This window comes from Siniperca chuatsi, linkage group LG7 (assembly GCF_020085105.1).
Source record: "Siniperca chuatsi isolate FFG_IHB_CAS linkage group LG7, ASM2008510v1, whole genome shotgun sequence".
Taxonomy (NCBI): domain Eukaryota; kingdom Metazoa; phylum Chordata; class Actinopteri; order Centrarchiformes; family Sinipercidae; genus Siniperca; species Siniperca chuatsi.
The window spans coordinates 15,052,543-15,067,071 of NC_058048.1; the positions used below are offsets into that span (position 1 = coordinate 15,052,543).

Genomic DNA, 14,529 nt, shown 5'->3' on the forward strand with positions numbered 1-14,529 from the left:
TTTCGAACTGTCGCTTCTCGCTGTCGTCACACCTAAACCACGCCCGTAGCTGCCAGTAGTTCTTCTTAGGACAATTGATGAGGACGATGATTGGTCCGCACCACTGTGGTGCAAGATGGTGCAAGAAGTAGACAGTTGGCGCTGTGGAGATTATGGATAAGGGCAAAGTAAATGTGAAGTGCTGAATAACTACTGGGGCATACTAACTTCTATCCACGCTGCATTGCCCCTCCACTTCTTCATATGAAACTCAACTGCTCTGCAGGTCATTTTATGGTGGAGATTAAAATTATGTACTGAAAAAGGGTTTATGTGTTTAAAACTTCCAGTATTTGCTAAAGATCTCACTGATCAGCTACAGATATGGCAAAACTGAGCTGCTCATTAATCCTTGTGGTTGTATGTAGCCTATATCATTTTTGTTTGGTTGAAAATAGTGGACATTGGAGGCTCATGAAGGCTGATTATGGCTACATGATACAGGGTTTATGTGTTAGGATGAGATTTTGTGGCCTGAGACCAAACTTGTAGGCCCAAGCATCTTTGAGGTTGCAAATCAATGCATTGCTTGAAGCAAGTTTTGACATGGTGCGTTGGTTTAGTTGGTTAAAGCCCCTGTGTTGTAAATTGGAGATCCTGGGTTCACATCCCAGCGGTCCCTTTTCTATAGTACTATTGTACTTGAGGAGATTGTGGGTGAGGCAAAGTGAAATGTGAAGTATCAATCAAATATCAGTCTTAGAACTGTTCTAAAGCCTGACCACAAGGCTCATAAGTTAGCATTGGGCGATATGACAGTATATAGCCTACCGTGCAGCACTAGAAATGTGTCCAACGGTAGAGATTTCACAAATGTCACATGGCCCACAAGCTGACAGGAAGTAATCTACAAATGTGCAAAACCTGTTTCACATGTAAAAATGGATCCACAAATGCTTAAATATCACTTTACATGTATTAGTTGCGGTGAAACTTTTATGTTTGTAAAACCTATATCATTTTTATGTGAAATTAAAATGTGTTTTTAGAGAGTAAGTTATGCATATTTGCAAATTGCTCTGTATTTTTGTGGATATGACTTTACACAACACAAATAAAAAAATACATGTTTGTGCTTAGTGAAATATTCGTGGGTCATGGTACACATTTGTGTACAGGACTGCTTACCACGTTCTCATGTGAATGCACCTCTAAGCCGGTTTGCGAACCGCTGCCGAAGAAGAGAGTGACAAGAAAACATGGAGGAGGAAAGTGAAATTGTAAATACAGAGCAGGAGGAGTTGTTTTTGTTTGTATGGAAATTCCGAATTAAAGAAGAAAATAATCAAATGTGATGAAGTACTATATGGTATGGTTATTTTAAACCATTTCTTAATTGAATTTACTGAACAATTACTGTATTGTAATATATACCATTACTGTGATATAAAATTACATATACCGTGATAGAAGATTTTGGCCATCTTGCCCACCTCTATCATTGCGCATTAAGTGTTCAGTATTTGCAGTTAAACTTGGCAGTTCAGCACATTTGTTACAGATTAAACTTAAATTGCTTAAATTGTTAAATTAATGTTTTTTTTTTGTTTCAGGCAACTAGCCATAGTCAGAGTATGTGAGAAGCCAAACACATCAGAGGAGATTAAAAAACTGAATACAATGTTGAAATGTTCAAACAAACAAAAGTTCAGTCTAACCTTAAATAGACAGTTCACCCCAAAATCAAAAATACATATTGTTCCTCTTACCTGTAGTGCTATTTATCCTTATAGATTGTTTTGGTGTGAGTTTTGGAGATATTGGCAGCAGAGATGTCTGCATTCTTGGAATATAATGGCACTATATGGCACTCGGCTTGTGGTGCTCAAAGTGCCACAAAAATTCATTTGAAAAACTCAACAGCAATGTCTGTTTCCAGAAATCATGACCCGGTTACTCAAGATAATCCACAGATTTGTCGTGAGCAGTTTCATGTAAGGACTATTTTCGTTCTACCGATAGTTCCTAGTGGGCAAGAACGACTGCTTCCTTACCATGAAATTATTTTCACCTATTAGACAGCCACTTTGTAGCATGCTGCAGATTTGTCAGGACACACAAAACCAAAATACGTTTCCCAGTAGAAGGCTGAATCAGCATACCTCTCTTACTAAGCATTAGTTGAGCGGTGTCTAAGTAGAAACCAAGCAGTGCCTGTCCCCGACAATGTGAAGGACTGTCTGATTTCTATTGTATTTTGATGCTGCTCAGCTTAAGCTCCCTTTACATTCATGCACACATTCATACAGACACTCTGAGAAACACTCTCAGTGGCAAAATCCTCCTGTAGCTTAATGAAAAACATTACCCATCCAGCTCTTAACTGCGTATTAACATTCACATATTCACTCTATGCAGCTGTCCACACAAATAACCCTTGTTTGTAGCCCCAATATCCTTGTCATACATATACGCATGAGATGGAGAGAGTGAAGAAGATGGGAATAGAGAGGATAAAAGTACTTGTTTGTGTGTGTTTTTGAGCATGTGTGTCTTCATTTGCATGTGGTTTGAAAGATTAAGTGTGAGTTTCCTGTGGTCAACCCCTCTGTTTCATTATTTCCCCTCTCCCTCACTCTGCCTTGCTTTCTCTCTATCTCTCACTATTCTCCCTCAGCACTGCCTTGTTCACCTTAGAAATAGAGGTTGCCTAGCAACAACCCCCCTACTCAGTACCACAATAGATTTCCTCCTAATTGTAGGTGTGTGCACGTACGTGCGTGTATTAATGTGTGGGAATGTTTGAGTACAGTGGTTTCTTTTATAGATGCATAATGAATGGGAAATGGATTTTGTTTCAACATCCGATAAGCAAACTCATTCTTTGCTCCCCTTACTCTTATCACAATAGCATTTTATTATGGCACATCTGCCCTTGCCTCTTTCCACTAGACACTGAGGTAGTCGACCACTGGTGGTTACTCATTGGCCCCCTACTGGTAATACAGACAGAAATCCAGCCAATCAGCTGGTCCAACAGAGAGACAGACAGAGAGTAAGTGAGAGGAAGTGGGAGACGGAGGGAGGGCGCAAGCTGTGAGGGACAGAGAGAGGCAGGGAAAGAAATCTACATTAGCATTTAACAAAATAGAGAAAGAGCTTGAGAGAAAGCGCAGAGGGGTGGCGTATAGAGGACAACAGCATGAGAAAGAAAGTGAAGATGCTGTCATTTAACCTTTTGTCCTTTCACTGTGTCAGACCAGGCGTCCCCTCTGTGAAGGAGTCAGACGCAATTACCAGCAGTCAATCAAAAGCGCCATGTTTTCTGTGTGTGTGTGTGTTAGCATGTGAGTTTTAGCTATTTTTCCTATGTTCCCCTCCCACGATCAACATTACTGGAATAGTTTTACGCTGGGATCACAATTCACTGTACTGCCCAAAAAGGCCAGCCTGTTGTGGCTGTCGCTGTGTGTCGGTGTCCTTCTGTGTAGTGCACAGTTACATGTAAATCAGCCTTAATATTATGGGTGTTTTTCATTGTCTGTAAGTTCTCTAAACAAATTATGAATTTTAGGTTCAGTAAGTTTATACATCTACATTTATCTTTTTGATGCACACTCCATTATAGCCAACTTATTAATTATGCATTTGTCTCTAATGTATCCAATATGGGATCAATATTTGATCTACATTGTTTTGACAAGGTTAATAGAAGGGAAAAGAAGTCTGAGAACAGGAGGGAGATAGCGATGAGGAAAATAACATTTTCTCTTTTATCTCCCTGTTCTCTCTCACACACATACATCACACGCAATACCTTTTCACAACACATCATCGCTGGCTGTTGCAATCTTTTTTTAAACGAAAACATCATAGTTCTGTATTCTCTCTCAATCTGTCTTCTTCCTCTTTCATTCACCCCCTCTTACTTATCCCTTGTCTTTACCTTAGCTTACACTGCAGTTCTGGATGTCTAAGACATCGTAACCCAACACACACATAAACGAGGCAGAGAGCTTTGGGGCAGAGAAGTGCAGACAGGAAGAGACAGGAGAGAAAATCAAGTATATTGATTTAGGAGGAAGTTGAGAAAGTAAGGGGGTTGAAAAAGCAGACACACAAAGGCAGGAAGAAATCAGAGAGGGACAGCAGATAGAAAGTGAGCGAAAGTGACTGAGCCAGAGACAGGCGAAAATAACTGAGTGTCGGAGCGAGAGTAAACAAAAGGCTGTTGTATCAAGGTGACTGTCTGCGGAGTTGTTTGACAGGATGTGCAGCTGAGAGAGCAATGAAGAATGGGTGGAAAGAGCAGAGCTGTGAGGGGAATGAATGAAGCATAGAAACTGACTGCATCACTAATAAATTATGATTTTAACAAAAATGTCCTCAACTCTCATTCTTGCTCTGTGCATTTCTTTATTTCCTCTTTACACGTAATACAGTACCTCTCAGTTAAGTTTGCTCTAAAGTAATCATAAGTTGCTGTTGTTTGGACAGTTTAGAGCTGTCTGGACAAATATTGGGTGTGGAAAAGGAAAGAACAAGTCAACAGTAAACATGTCATCCTGCAAAAAAGTATAGTCGCCTTTCAGACCAATGAGTAACAATTATGTCACCTTATTTTGACCTGTAATTGTAGTGTCTCCCATTGACTTATCTGTAATTTTGAATGCAGCAGTGAACACACAAATTAACGCACAGAGATCATTTTACAATGATGAAAATAATTACAGACCGTTAGCTTACTAACTGACATGCTTAAAATACACAATATTCAGCCTCTCTTCCTTATACTTTTTCTTTGCTTCTTTCCTTCCTTCTCTCTCTCTCTCTCTCTCTCTCTCTCTCTCACACACACACACACACACTGGTCTCCTCAGGATATCCTGCTGCCTGGGTACCCTGTTTGCCACTCTGATCACAAAAACAGGATGCATGTGTGTGTGATTGTGTGAGTGTGTTTCAATGTATGTGTGTGTATTAAGAGGAGCAGTTCCACCTTACCCAGACCACACAGAAAGGGCAGAGGGGTTGCCATAGCAACATGCTGTTCCAGGTGGTTGTCAGATGATGACAGCATAGAAAGGAGGAGAGATGGAGATGCCATGTAAAAAAGAAAAAAGAAGGGAGCTGGGGAGAGTGAGGATAGACAGAGAAAGATAGAAAGGAATGAGGCCTACAGGATAAAAAATGTAGAGGAGAGGGGAAAACTGAGGGGGGGGGAACAGTCAGATAGGGGAAGAAGGGAAGCTAGAGAGAGGCAGTGAGGGAAAATGAGCAAATCCTTCCAAGTCAGCCAACAGCACCTCAGTGAAGCCGTCACAAATCACTGTGTGCCTCTCACCATTCACTCATTGCCAAGTCTAGCTGTCATTGCTCTTGCTCAGATAACAGGTCTGTCACCATAGACTCATCTAAGAGGCTTTAAGTTGACATTAAAAAAGATTTGGAGCCAGGAAATGGAGGTGGTCGGTGTCTTGTCTGACAGGGTCACTGTGAAGTAATATGGAGACAGCATCACTCCCACTACTTTATGTTTTGGCTTGTGAAGATACTCCCACATATAAATAAAGGATAGATTTTCATTTTTTTCAAATCTGCAATATCCATATGCCCATGTGTACATTGAAATATTGGTAGTAATTGATCGCTGTAATTGTTCCTCTTGTCGATACTGGCTGTGAAGAGATCTCTTCCTAAGACTATTCCGATGTAAGAGATGAGGGTCAAAATCCACAGTTCCAAAACTTTAGCTGAAGCTAATATGAGGCTTCAACTGGGAATTCAGTAGGCGCACAGGCTGACTAGTATCAGAAATGTACTGCGCAGAAACAGTTTTCAAGTGGGCTCGATAAAGAGAATTTAAGAAGAAAACTGGACTTTTTATTTATGAATTGATTAATTTTATTTGCCTGCCCACTGTAGCTCTATTTGCCCATAGTGAAACTGGAAAGCTCATAAAAAGGGGGCCTTGATTGATTATTATAGATATAATTTTATAACATATAGACGGCTTTGGATTTGTGGAGATTATGCTTCACCAAACGCACCAGAGAGAAAACATAGACTCGGAGGATTAAAAAGTGCAGGGGTCACGTATTCTCTCAGAGTCAGTGTGGATTGTTATATCTGAGACAATTGAAGCGTGCCTGTTCCGTGAGACGGACGAGTGACGGACATCAAAAACTTGCATTGTCCCTTAGGAATTGACATTTCCTCTGTCCCTGATTTCTTACAGTGGAGCCATGTTAGAAAGGGATCTATGCATGTCGGTATGAACATGAAGAATGCTTACAGCGACCAGTAACTTTTTTAATGTACATATGGGCATGTGAGCATTGTTTTAAGATAGACTTGAAAACATGTGAACCTATCCTTTCATAAATGGCAACAGTCAGGGGTCAAGGACATGATCATAGTGTCCACTAGAGGACACTAATGAGGGCTAATCCCAGATGTCCAACTGGACCAAATTCAAGATATCTGGTGTTATTAAATGTGCCACTACGGGTTCTCGGGTTTTCCTTACTTTTATAAAAGTGCAGTTTCACTTGTTCAGCAGCGCACACAAAGGATCCATGTTTATATATCAGGAAACCAATTAAATCCCAGGCACTTCTGCTACAATATTAATGTTGTGTGTCCCTCCAATACAATTTCTAACAAACACACTCACACAGTCTCACAGTCTTTCATCAAAACCATCCACACCCACTCCACCCTTCCCTAGAGAGTGAGAGAGAGAGAGGCTGACTATTCTTGAAGCAAACGTGTTTCCTCATGCTTTGGCAGGGCAGTTTTTGTGCCATTGCTTTTCTTTGTGTGTGTGTGCGTGTGAGAATTTACTTTATCTGTTATTTTTCTGGCACTTACACCTCTCACTGTAGCTTACGTCAATGAGGCTGGCATTGGTTAACCATTTCCTGAGTTAACCAATACAGTTAGTTAGAAATAGGCTACCTCTTGTTCATATAAGCTACGTTTTAAACTATTCATTTCATGGCAGCTCTTACACAGTATGATTCAAAGTAGTACTGACCAATTTATTCTATTACAAAATATTTGCTCCACTGGCTGCCAATTTATTCAAACAGGAACACTGCAGAGGTAATTGTGAGTTGCTCTTAGATTACGCACTGACTCTTTTCTTGAAAAACCCTGGTTCTTCCCTTCTTCTAGAGGATTTAGCTGGTGGGTGCCAAGGGTCACTGGGCCACTGTCTCCCCCAGGACAAAAGATTGTGTGTCAGCTGGAGGGAACTGAATTTCAGGTCTAGAGAATAAGAGAAAGAACTGGTAGATGTTTTTTGATGGCCTCATTCACCATCTGTGAAAGGTAAAAAGGGCAACAATGAGAGAGAAAGGAGTGGAAATTTGAAAACAAAGACGACCAAACTGCTTGATATTAGAGAGAGGGAGAGTGGAGGATGGAGAGAGAAATACGCAGAGAGCTGATGACTGGAAGACAGAGGAGGAGATTTGACAACAGAACTGAGAGACCAGATTTACATGCAGATTTATATGGAAGAGTGATGAAACACAAAAAAGGGAAGAATGTGGCTTGGAGGAACGGAGTATGCGTCCCTAAGCTCTTTTAGTCTTGATTAGGTTGTTGTAGTTGTTGTTCTGGTTTGTTAACAACTGTTTTATTGGTGAGGATTTGCTCTCCCACCAATCTCTACGCACACATCCGCCGACGCACAGGCTCACAGGGGCAGAGTGTCTGCGGGTTGTCGCTACTGACACAGTGACCCAGTCCAGAAGATGTAGGTTACCCTTTCTAGCAGCCTGCGGGTTTCTGCTCATACTCACAGGAGCTGACTGGGGATTCACTGTTGCTGACACAGAGCCATTTCATAGTGGTATTGTTTACTGAGTGCAAAAAAGCCAAGATTTTGGCTGTGTGCTTGAAACAGAAATATAATAACTGTTCAAAAGAAAACAGCACTCGTGAGGCGACCAAGCTAGAATGAATTCCAAATCAGCCATATTAGAGCTGTTCACACTCTAATATGGCAGCTGTGGCTTAGTGGTAGAGCGGGTCGACCGTCCATCGGAGGGTAGGCGGTTTGATCCTGACTTCTCTCAGCCCACATGTCAAAGTGTCCTTGGGCAAGACACTGAACCCCCAATTGCTCCTGAGGCCTGTACCTTCGGTGTGTGTGAATGATTAATTAGTTTCTTGTTACTGATGAGCAGTTCTGCCATCAGTGTGTGAATGGGGTGAATGTGATATGTAGTGTGTGTGAAGCGCTTTGAGTGGTCGGAAGACTAGAAAGGCGCTATACAAGTACAGTCCATTTACTCAGAGGAAGTGGGATACTGTGCTAGTTAAGCCGTGGTCTGGTTACCTAAGCTTCTTCTTACAACCCAAAGAAACATGTAAAATATGTACAGTATGTAAAGTAAAAGCTACTAAATGATTGTCAACAGTTAGTTTTTCCTGCTTTTGTCTTCTGACCTTTTCCTCAACCTCAGTCTTCTAAAAGAGCTCTAATAGCTTGATATGTGCCAAGAAAGGTTGTTTTGTTGTGAGAGAATTCTAGCTGTACTGCTGCAGTTTCTTAAAATCTCTGTATGCATTCTTGTAATTTAAAATACTTTATACCATGGCCAGGAAAAGCAACAGCTATCTGTTAAAATTGTACGTAATCTTCTGTTCTAAATCAGTGCACAATGTACATTAAACTGCAATACCTATGCTTCTTGCTAAGTTAACATTTAATTCACTAACTATACTATTATTAGTTAGAATTACAGGAGGGATTAAATAGATAAAGACTCCTTTTTTTCTTCTGGTAAGGGGTCATGGTATACGCACAATATTGCACTCCAAGGTATACTAATAAAGAAAAATTTGACTCTAGAGCTTCATGCTGTCTTGTTTTTGCCTTATTTTCTTACAAAATATTAGGAGTCTCTCATCTCAGTTATAGTAGTTAGTAATTTGGACACAGTACAGAAGATAAGTCAGAAAACAGAAGATACTTTGACTTTTTGTCAGTGCCTCATCTTTACACTTGTGCTTTCAGGCTCTGCAGAAGTTAGCGAGCCAGTACCTAAAGAGAGACTGGCCTGGAATCAACCCTGATGACCAGAGAACAGACTACAGGTAGGTGTGTTTGTGTGCATATGACGTACGGAAGTATGCAGCCACATAAAGCACAGCTAAAAACTAATGTTGGTCTTGCAGCCATTCTAAATTGCTTGTACCTACAGTTGGTTGCAGCACTCAGATGAAAGACAAATCTGTGCTCTGCTGGATTGCGCTAAAATTCTAGAAAAAACATAATATGGTATACAGCACAATTATGAGTCATTATTTAACATTATTAAATCATTATTATTAACAGAGGCACTGAAATATAAAACCCCAAGCTGGATCCAACTTATTGTGACAACCAGAAATGAAGGTGTTTTTTGTGTTTGTTGGTTCTAGCAGCTACTGCAACATTTGTACACAAATCTTTTCCCCATCCAGGTGCGCGCACATACAGTTTCTCAGACCCACAGTGTGAACCATACAGTAGTGTAGGGAATTTAAGAATTCAGCCACTCTGCAGGAGAACTTTATGATTTTCTAACAAATTGCTCTTGGGAGTGCAAGTTATAGAACAGCAACCATCCAATATTTTTGTGCGTTTTCTCTCCAACTAGGAATGTGTATGCAGTGTGGAGGTCCTACTTAGAAGGTACAGTGCAGGTGAGCCAGTCCAGGCTCAATGTGTGTGACAACTACAAAAGTCAAGTATCAGAGCCCGCTAAGACTGTTAGACTCTACAAGGAGCAGCAGCTCAAAAAGGTGAGCGAATGTGTGGAATTAGTCATAGTTTCCTGATCTTTGTTCTCTATCCTTCTTTACAACATCCTTCCATGTACTCACACTGAGTTAACGTGACTCACGTCGGTCTGCTCTTTCTCTAACAACTTGCCTTTTTCCCCCTTTTCCCTTTCACAGACCATAGATCAATTGAGTGGCATTCAAGCAGAGCTGCAGGAGTCGGTGAAGGAGTTGGCCAAAGCCAAGAAAAAATACTACGACTGTGAGCAGGTTGCCCACGCTGTACGGGAGAAGGCTGACATAGAGGCCAAGTGAGTTCACCATGGCACTGTGCATGTGTGTGTGTTGGTAGGGATGTATGTAAAAATAAAAATACTATGCCTAAACAGTGTGTGTATATATATATATATATATATATATATATATATATGGTGTTTATGAATCAGAGTCAGACAAAGAAAATAAAGATAAAAAGGGACCAGAACACCACAAGACCATAAGTAAAGAATCTTAGTTTGGCAACATTGGTGGGTGCAGTTTTCTTGGTGTGAATCCAAGCAATAAACTAGACCTGAATCATGTCTGTAGACATTTAAAATACACATTTTTGGTGATTTTTTCCTTTGGAGGACAGATAAAAGCATCAGATATAAAATGTTAAATAGCCCACAGAGCAATAGAAGACTTGAGTTTCTAATATAAGAATTAAACATGCTGAAGTTTCGCAGTACCACAATTAGTACCAAGGTTTGATCCAGTGCTGATGAGTGTTGTTTTCCCCCCAGCCCTAGGTAGCAGTAGCTATGGTGACATTTTCACTTCATTGAATTCTCGGCTCCGGTTAGCGCCCACATCGATTGGCCAGTCAACTCTTTTCTGTTCTCTATCACTCAGTAGAAAGACACAGCCACAGAAATTACTGCATTGCCGCTGTGCCATTATGTGAGTGTAATGTATGTGTGTTTGTGTCTGTGTGTGTATTTTAGTAGAGAAAAATGGCGAGACATTAGTCATTGTCGGGCACAAGGAACACACAGGAAGACATTGGTGTGAATGCAGAGACACAACACACACTTTATACTTTTAACACCGCTTGGTGCATAAAGCAGGGTAACAAATAGAAACATGCCAGACATACTCACACATGAAGGCAAGCAACATGTTATCACACACTTGTAATGCATTTTGCATCTGTATGTGTGACCGTTAATGGAGTACACACGGCCTGTTTTCATGCACATAAGCACAGTAGCACAAAAAAGCAGACCACACACAAACACACACGCAGACAGGCTCACTCCATCATTTTATCAGGCAAGTCTTTCTGATGTCACCATCGATATAAATCATGACGGCTGGATCAGGCTGAGATTTATTACTGTCACGCTCCAGCCTGTTCAGGGTCAATATATGATGCCTGCTCTGAATCAGAGGTTAGAGATCAGAGTTATAATGTTGTAATGCCTGGAAGTTTCTCTCCTTTCTACCTTACCTTGTTGTTAATATAGGTTTAATTGAATCTGTGATTGTGAATGTCAGCAGGGGTGTCAAAAATTAGAACATTCAGTCATCAGCATTTTTAAGTGAATAAGCATAGATAACGTTATATTAATTTGTTAAGATTAAAATATAAATTTGATTTATGGATGCATTATTCATCAAGATTAACTTCTTTGCTTGCTCTGTTTTGTTTTTCAGGTCTAAACTAGGTCTTTTTCAGTCAAGAATTAGTTTACAGAAAGCAAGTGTGAAGGTAAGAGGGCTCACTCACAAAGCCACAAACACAACACTACCTCTTAAGGCAGAGCTTTCAAGCAGACTCTTTTAAGCCGTGATACAAAAAAAGGTTGTTTCACTTTGTTTCTCTAAAGATCCCAAAACCTAAAAAGAGACTCATTTACTCCACTTAAAGCTTAAAGCTCCAGTCTGTTACTGTAATGCAGTATTGCAATATCGTTTGTCTCTTTTTTATTTCAGTTGAAAGCTAAGAGAAGTGACTGTAACTCCAAGGCCACACAGGCCAGGAATGACTACTTGCTAACGCTAGCTGCTGCCAACGCTCACCATGACCGGTACTACCATACAGATCTACTGCACTGCATACAGGTACTTATGTGAGGATGAATATAAAGAATTGAAAGATGTGAGTGGTGTGAGAGCGACTTCTCGTCCTTCCTATGAATCTTTACATTTTAGTAAAAATGCACATTTGTATAAAGTAGAATCCAGGCAGCTGAAATTGTAGTTTGTAATGCTATAACGGCATTTTATTTTACTACAAGTACCGACTTAAGATGTCTCACGCACTGATTTTACCCAGAGGGATTTTCCAGGAATGAGGACACATTTTCTGGTTCCAAAATTCAAAAGTGGGGCGCTACTTTGAATTAAAGCTCAATTTGGGATAAAATGTTTTCATTATATGAGTGCACAAAGTCAGACTCCCTTTCAGATTCACTGAAGTAGTTGGAGGGGAAAAACCGTACATGAAAAAGTGATGATTTCACAGTTTTGAGTCTTCAAAGAGAGTCATGGAGTTCTCTGGATTTATGATTTGAAAGGGGCTTATGTGAAGAAAAAACCCTGCAAAATGAGCCATCCTGATGGCTACTCTTACCAAATGATTGGTAGGCATGAAATTATAATTTTCACAATGTTGAATGAACTGTATACCAAGGACAGAGGAAGCTTTGACGTAGTTTGTCATTTTAAACTGTTTTGTAGATAGAATATGAAAGGTCATCAAAGCATGTATGCAAAAGTTTGCTGCATCAGTGATGTTTTCTTTTGCTGTGTGCCCACATCACATCTGGCACCTTCATATGACATGCAACTGTGCATCACTGTGAACTTGTGTGAGGGTTTGTTGTTGTCTGTTAATACTCAATTGTTAGTCATCAGTTATAACCTCATCACTGTAAGTAATCATGTTAAAGCAAGTTCTGCAACATAAAGTGTTACATTGTGAAACAGAAGCCAATTTGCTGGCACCCCTCATAGTTCTTTCATCAGTGGTAGCAAGCTGCTGTTTGTGTGTAGAAACACTGTGTTCCATCTGGTGCCACATGACCTTTCTGGCACATGCACAGAATCAAAACACAGGAAGAAATTAGACTAAAATATCTGCATGTGGTTGTGGTTACAAGACAAGAAATCCAGATCTGTTAATTCTGATTTTGATTTTAAGTGAACACAGATAATCCACCAAAACTCTAATGATGATACTTGGAGTACTGCCTCAATCTGGTAATGATCTAATTATTAGTGTGCGTGCAGACACACGCATACAGGTTCACACACACAAAATGACAGTCTGCCCTGTACACAGACAGACACACCTCAGCTACTGTGTGGTGAGCAACCTAAGCAGCTGAGTGACGTCATATTTTTAAATACTGTACAACCATGTCAGTCTGACACACATGTACAGACACAGACATCACATGTGGGATGTTTTCTTTGTCCCAACAGTCATTCGTCTCAGACTTGATTCTGATTTGGCAGTTAACACACACATACATGGGATGCACATACACATAGCAAATGTTATGTTGCTAATGTCTAAACCACTTACTTCACCTTGAAGTAAGTTGCATATATTCAGAATTATTATAATATTAAATAAAAATTAAAGTGAAGCTCATTAATGTTTCTATCTGCTTCTCACTCTCTCTCTTTTTGCTTTCTGTTTGTTTCTTTGCTTTTTCCCCTTTGTGTAATTTACCTCTCTATCTTCAGATGCGCTTCCCTGTCTCCTTGTTTCTGTTTCTCCATCACCCTCACATACTCTGCCTTAGGCGTGAATGAGCATCTATACTATGAGGCCATTCTGAATAATAGATCCTTAGCTCCCTGTGACAGAAGGACAGGACTGCGGGGAAATATGCACATACACAAATACATGAATGCAAACACACAAAGAGAATGAGGGACATCGCTAGAGGGAAGCAATCTGCTCATCCTCTCTCCCTCCTCTGCAGTTTTATTCGTGGTGTTTACAGGTCTTCACCTGCAAGTCACTGATAACAGGGGGACCAAAATCTGCATCACAAGAAAGTACCAGTTCTTTTCACAGTTTGAGACAGAGATATGTCGAAAAACACAACCCAGAAAGCAGCATTAATGGCATAAGAATAGCAGGCATACAACATATGCATAACCAAAACAGCACAATACAACCCAGAAAACATTCTAGCAATTGTAGCAGCACCATAAAACCACAGAACTGTGTTTCTGGGCTTCTCCATTCATCATGGTTTTTTACCATTTCCAATAGTACTTATATCCTCCTGTAAAATCCATTGTGCTCTCAGTGCATTGCATTGCTGTCAACGTAATTCATTGGATATGGCCATGGGAGGACATTTTGGAATAGGGACATATTCTACTAAATTTCATTATTCATATATGTTACAGATCAATTTTATTAATATAGCTCCAATTCATATCAGAAGTTATCTCATTGCACTTTTCATATAGAGCAGGTCTTGACCATACTCTATAATATTATTTACAGACCCAACAATTCCCTCCATGAGCAAACACTTGGTGACGGAAAGATCAAAGATAACAGAAGGCTTTTCTAGAGATGAAGGATGAGGAGACTTGTGATTGAAAGTCTTGTTTAGGTCTGAACTTCACAAATACTGACTGCATTGACTGTGGCAGCAGGAATAACATATATGTTACACTGAGAGCTACTGTCCTTGTCAATGCGACAGTTGTAGTGAAAGGGCAGTGGAAAAACAGACTGCTCCACATCTCCCTCTG

General features: G+C 40.2%; 1 protein-coding gene across 3 annotated transcripts in view; it reads left to right on the forward strand.

Moving 5' to 3' along the window:
• LOC122879469 (F-BAR and double SH3 domains protein 2-like) overlaps positions 1–14,529 on the forward strand; it is a 61,617-nt gene that overhangs the window by 16,554 nt on the left and 30,534 nt on the right. For all 3 annotated transcript variants that reach the window (XM_044203593.1, XM_044203594.1, XM_044203595.1), the window contains exons 4-8: positions 9,011–9,090; positions 9,636–9,780; positions 9,937–10,070; positions 11,458–11,512; positions 11,737–11,865. In XM_044203593.1, coding sequence (XP_044059528.1) covers positions 9,011–9,090; positions 9,636–9,780; positions 9,937–10,070; positions 11,458–11,512; positions 11,737–11,865 — 543 coding nt within the window. The remainder of the gene's footprint in view (positions 1–9,010; positions 9,091–9,635; positions 9,781–9,936; positions 10,071–11,457; positions 11,513–11,736; positions 11,866–14,529) is intronic.